At 41.2% G+C, this 2,767-nt stretch overlaps 1 protein-coding gene across 1 annotated transcript; it reads left to right on the top strand.

The window, feature by feature from the left end:
- The first annotated feature begins 110 nt into the window (after positions 1–110).
- Positions 111–1,773, top strand: LOC104948237 (uncharacterized). The gene is made up of 2 exons (XM_010774411.1): positions 111–488; positions 916–1,773. Exons 1-2 carry the CDS (start codon positions 251–253, stop codon positions 1,332–1,334), a joined length of 657 nt encoding a protein of 218 aa, XP_010772713.1. The 5' UTR covers positions 111–250; the 3' UTR covers positions 1,335–1,773.
- Positions 1,774–2,767: the final 994 nt, after the last annotated feature.

Below are 2,767 nucleotides of genomic sequence, written 5' to 3'. Positions count from 1 at the left end.
GCAGTTTAAAGAGTCCCTCTGTGTCTCCTCCACAGGAACATAGCTGCAGTTTAAAGAGTCCCTCTGTGTCTCCTCCACAGGAACATAGCTGCAGTTTAAAGAGTCCCTCTGTTTCTCCTCCACAGGAACATTTGTAGTGAATGTGACTCAGACTTCCTATCAGGCAGAGGAGAACCAGAACATCACCCTGGAGTGGACCTTCAGCTCCAGAACAGACACTTCCCTCAGATCCATTTCTACCTACTGTGAGATGTTAACTGAGAACAGACCCTACGTCCTGTTTCATCTCCATCAAGGTGTTGAATCCCCAGAGTCTCAGGATCCAGAGTTTGCAGGACGAGTCCAGTGGGACAAAGACGTCCTCACAGAAGGACGCCTCACACTTCATGTCTCCAGACTCAGGACCAATGACTCTGGGTTTTATGTGTGTGACATACTCGTCACTCCTGATGGGAGTAACTCTAGGAGATGCTGGCTAAACGTCACTGGTGAGTAACCTCAGTAGAAGTCAGGAAGTAAAACAACTTTAGGCTCCATAGAGCCAAATAATTGAACAGTTAACAGTTGAAAGTTAACCTCATTGAGGCGCTAGGGGAAATAACAGAAACTCAACAAAGCCATCAGAGAAGCATCCTCTGAGGACCATGAATGTCATCCTCCACAGCCGAAAGAGTTTTGCTTCTCAAATCTTAAAAAAGTCATTTTTTTGTCTAACCGACGGGTTAAAGCAAGCATTAATTACATCTTAAATGAATGAATGAGAGAAAAAGCATTAAATCTGCCTGTCATACACCGAGGCGATTCTAGAGCTGGTTGGGAGCCGGTGCCTAAATCTGTAAATCATGAACTCTAAAATGCTTAAATGTTTCCACTTCAGAGAATCATCCTAAGGTTGATTTTGGTCCTTTTCCGCAGCTGCTGAGTTCAAACCAGAGGGAACAACAGAGAGTGAACAACCAAAGAGTGGGAGAAACTACTGGATCTCCATTGCAGTCGCAGCAGTCGCAGCAGTAGCAGCTGTGATGGGTATTATTGCTACGAAAGTTTGTTTTTCTAAATGTACTCACAAGAACAGAGACGACCTTTCAGGCATACAGCCATTGAGATCCTCAGAGAAAAAACCCACCAGGACCAACACCACTCCACTTAGCTTTGCCCCTTTAGGCTTGGTTTTGAAATGTTGTTTTTCTAAATATAGAGACAGGAAAAGCGACATCAATGAAATCAAACAGCCGTTAGATTCCTCAGAGAAACAACCTGTCACTTCTAACGTGATTACAGTTACTGCGATGACACACTCCGAAACACAGATTCTGTCAGAAAAAGGCTTGTGATGTAAAATGTATAACTGCATTTAAATATATGACGTGTTCTGACTAACTGTAGAAATGTCAGTGCAAATAATGCTTGCAGGTGTCAAACTGCTTAATTGTGAGGGTTTTGTGAGGACAGTTAACATAGAAATAGAGCTACAAAAAACATCAGATAATGTTACTGAGTTCTATCATTCACCTGTACGTCATGAATCGCTCTGTTTCCTGCTAACTGAGGGTTACCATGCTGTATTTAATATGCATGTATCAATGCTCCATATTATAAATAAGTCACTTTGTATATTTGTATTACTGTTTCACTCCACAATCTGCATGTATTACAGGAGGAAATATTTGGAAATGTTAAATTGGATCAAATTAAAAGTGTAAAATGCTTTATTACTTTGTATTATAATAAAAGTTTTTATTCTTTTACACTATTGTTCATCATGTCTCTCTGTTTCATGAACACTGCAGCTGCCCTGATAACTCTTTAAAGTGAAACAAAAAACACTATCAGGAGGGAGTGAACTGAGAGGGGGTTTACCTCATGGGAAAACAACTGAACTCATGCTTGAAAAACAGAGAGGCAGATCCTCTGCAGCCACTGTTCGAAATGGGGGGGAGCCAGGGGGAGCTTGACTCCCCCGAAGAGGGAGGGAGCTCCCCTGAAGGCTGACTTTGAGATAAATAGGGGGAGCCCAAAACAATCGTGCATATTTGTGTCACACAGATTAGAAATGTTGAGTTTCTGTAAATAAAAGTTATTGAAATAAATAATAGTTATTGTTCATTACAGTTTCTGAATATTTGTTTTATATTTGTGAATATATCTGGGTGTTGTCATCTGTACGTGGCGGCGCTTCATTCTTACTTACGTTGCTATGGTTACGGCGGTGATGCCGGCGCGGTATTTGAAATGTTCATATTGATATTTTTTTAACTCTGGCTTTGTGATAACAAATATGGCAAATCGAAAACATCCATGCCTCACGCTTTTGGATTCACAAGCAAAGAAGCGAAGGAGTCTAAAAATGACAACGTGAACGGAAAACAACTTTTAGTTGGCCGGCTGTAAGCGGCGTTAGGGTCGAGTTTGACAGCTCCTCACCGAGTTGAGTAAAGTTGGTTTCAGATTTTACGGATCAATAACTCATGAACAAAACGTTGTTCAGACACAAAGTAAGTCTCCTAAGTACCGTGGTAAGGTTGACAACGAACTACAATCACATTTTGATTTAAAAAAAAGCCAATACGTGCTGTCCTCCAAACTGGACACATTACATTGGTCTCTATCCGCAGCCGGAGAAGAAACGAGTGCTCAGGGACCGTCTGCAAAGTGCAACTCCGAAAAAACAGAATACAATAATATTCAATCACTTCACATTTATACAGTATATTTCTACCAAACTCACTACACACATCAATAGTCTCCTGTTGGTCATACTACAGCA

Source organism: Notothenia coriiceps, unplaced genomic scaffold (assembly GCF_000735185.1).
Source record: "Notothenia coriiceps isolate Sejong01 unplaced genomic scaffold, NC01 NC01_scaffold00013973, whole genome shotgun sequence".
Taxonomy (NCBI): Eukaryota; Metazoa; Chordata; class Actinopteri; order Perciformes; family Nototheniidae; genus Notothenia; species Notothenia coriiceps.
The sequence above is the reverse complement of the archived record's forward strand: the minus strand, read 5'-3'. Positions and strand labels throughout refer to the sequence as shown.

Bases quoted from the DNA above. Each gene is read 5' to 3' on its own strand.
- LOC104948237 (XM_010774411.1), top strand. From the start codon at position 251: ATGTTAACTGAGAACAGACCCTACGTCCTGTTTCATCTCCATCAAGGT. The intron at 489-915 runs GTGAGTAACCTC...CCTTTTCCGCAG, and splicing joins ATGCTGGCTAAACGTCACTG to CTGCTGAGTTCAAACCAGAG.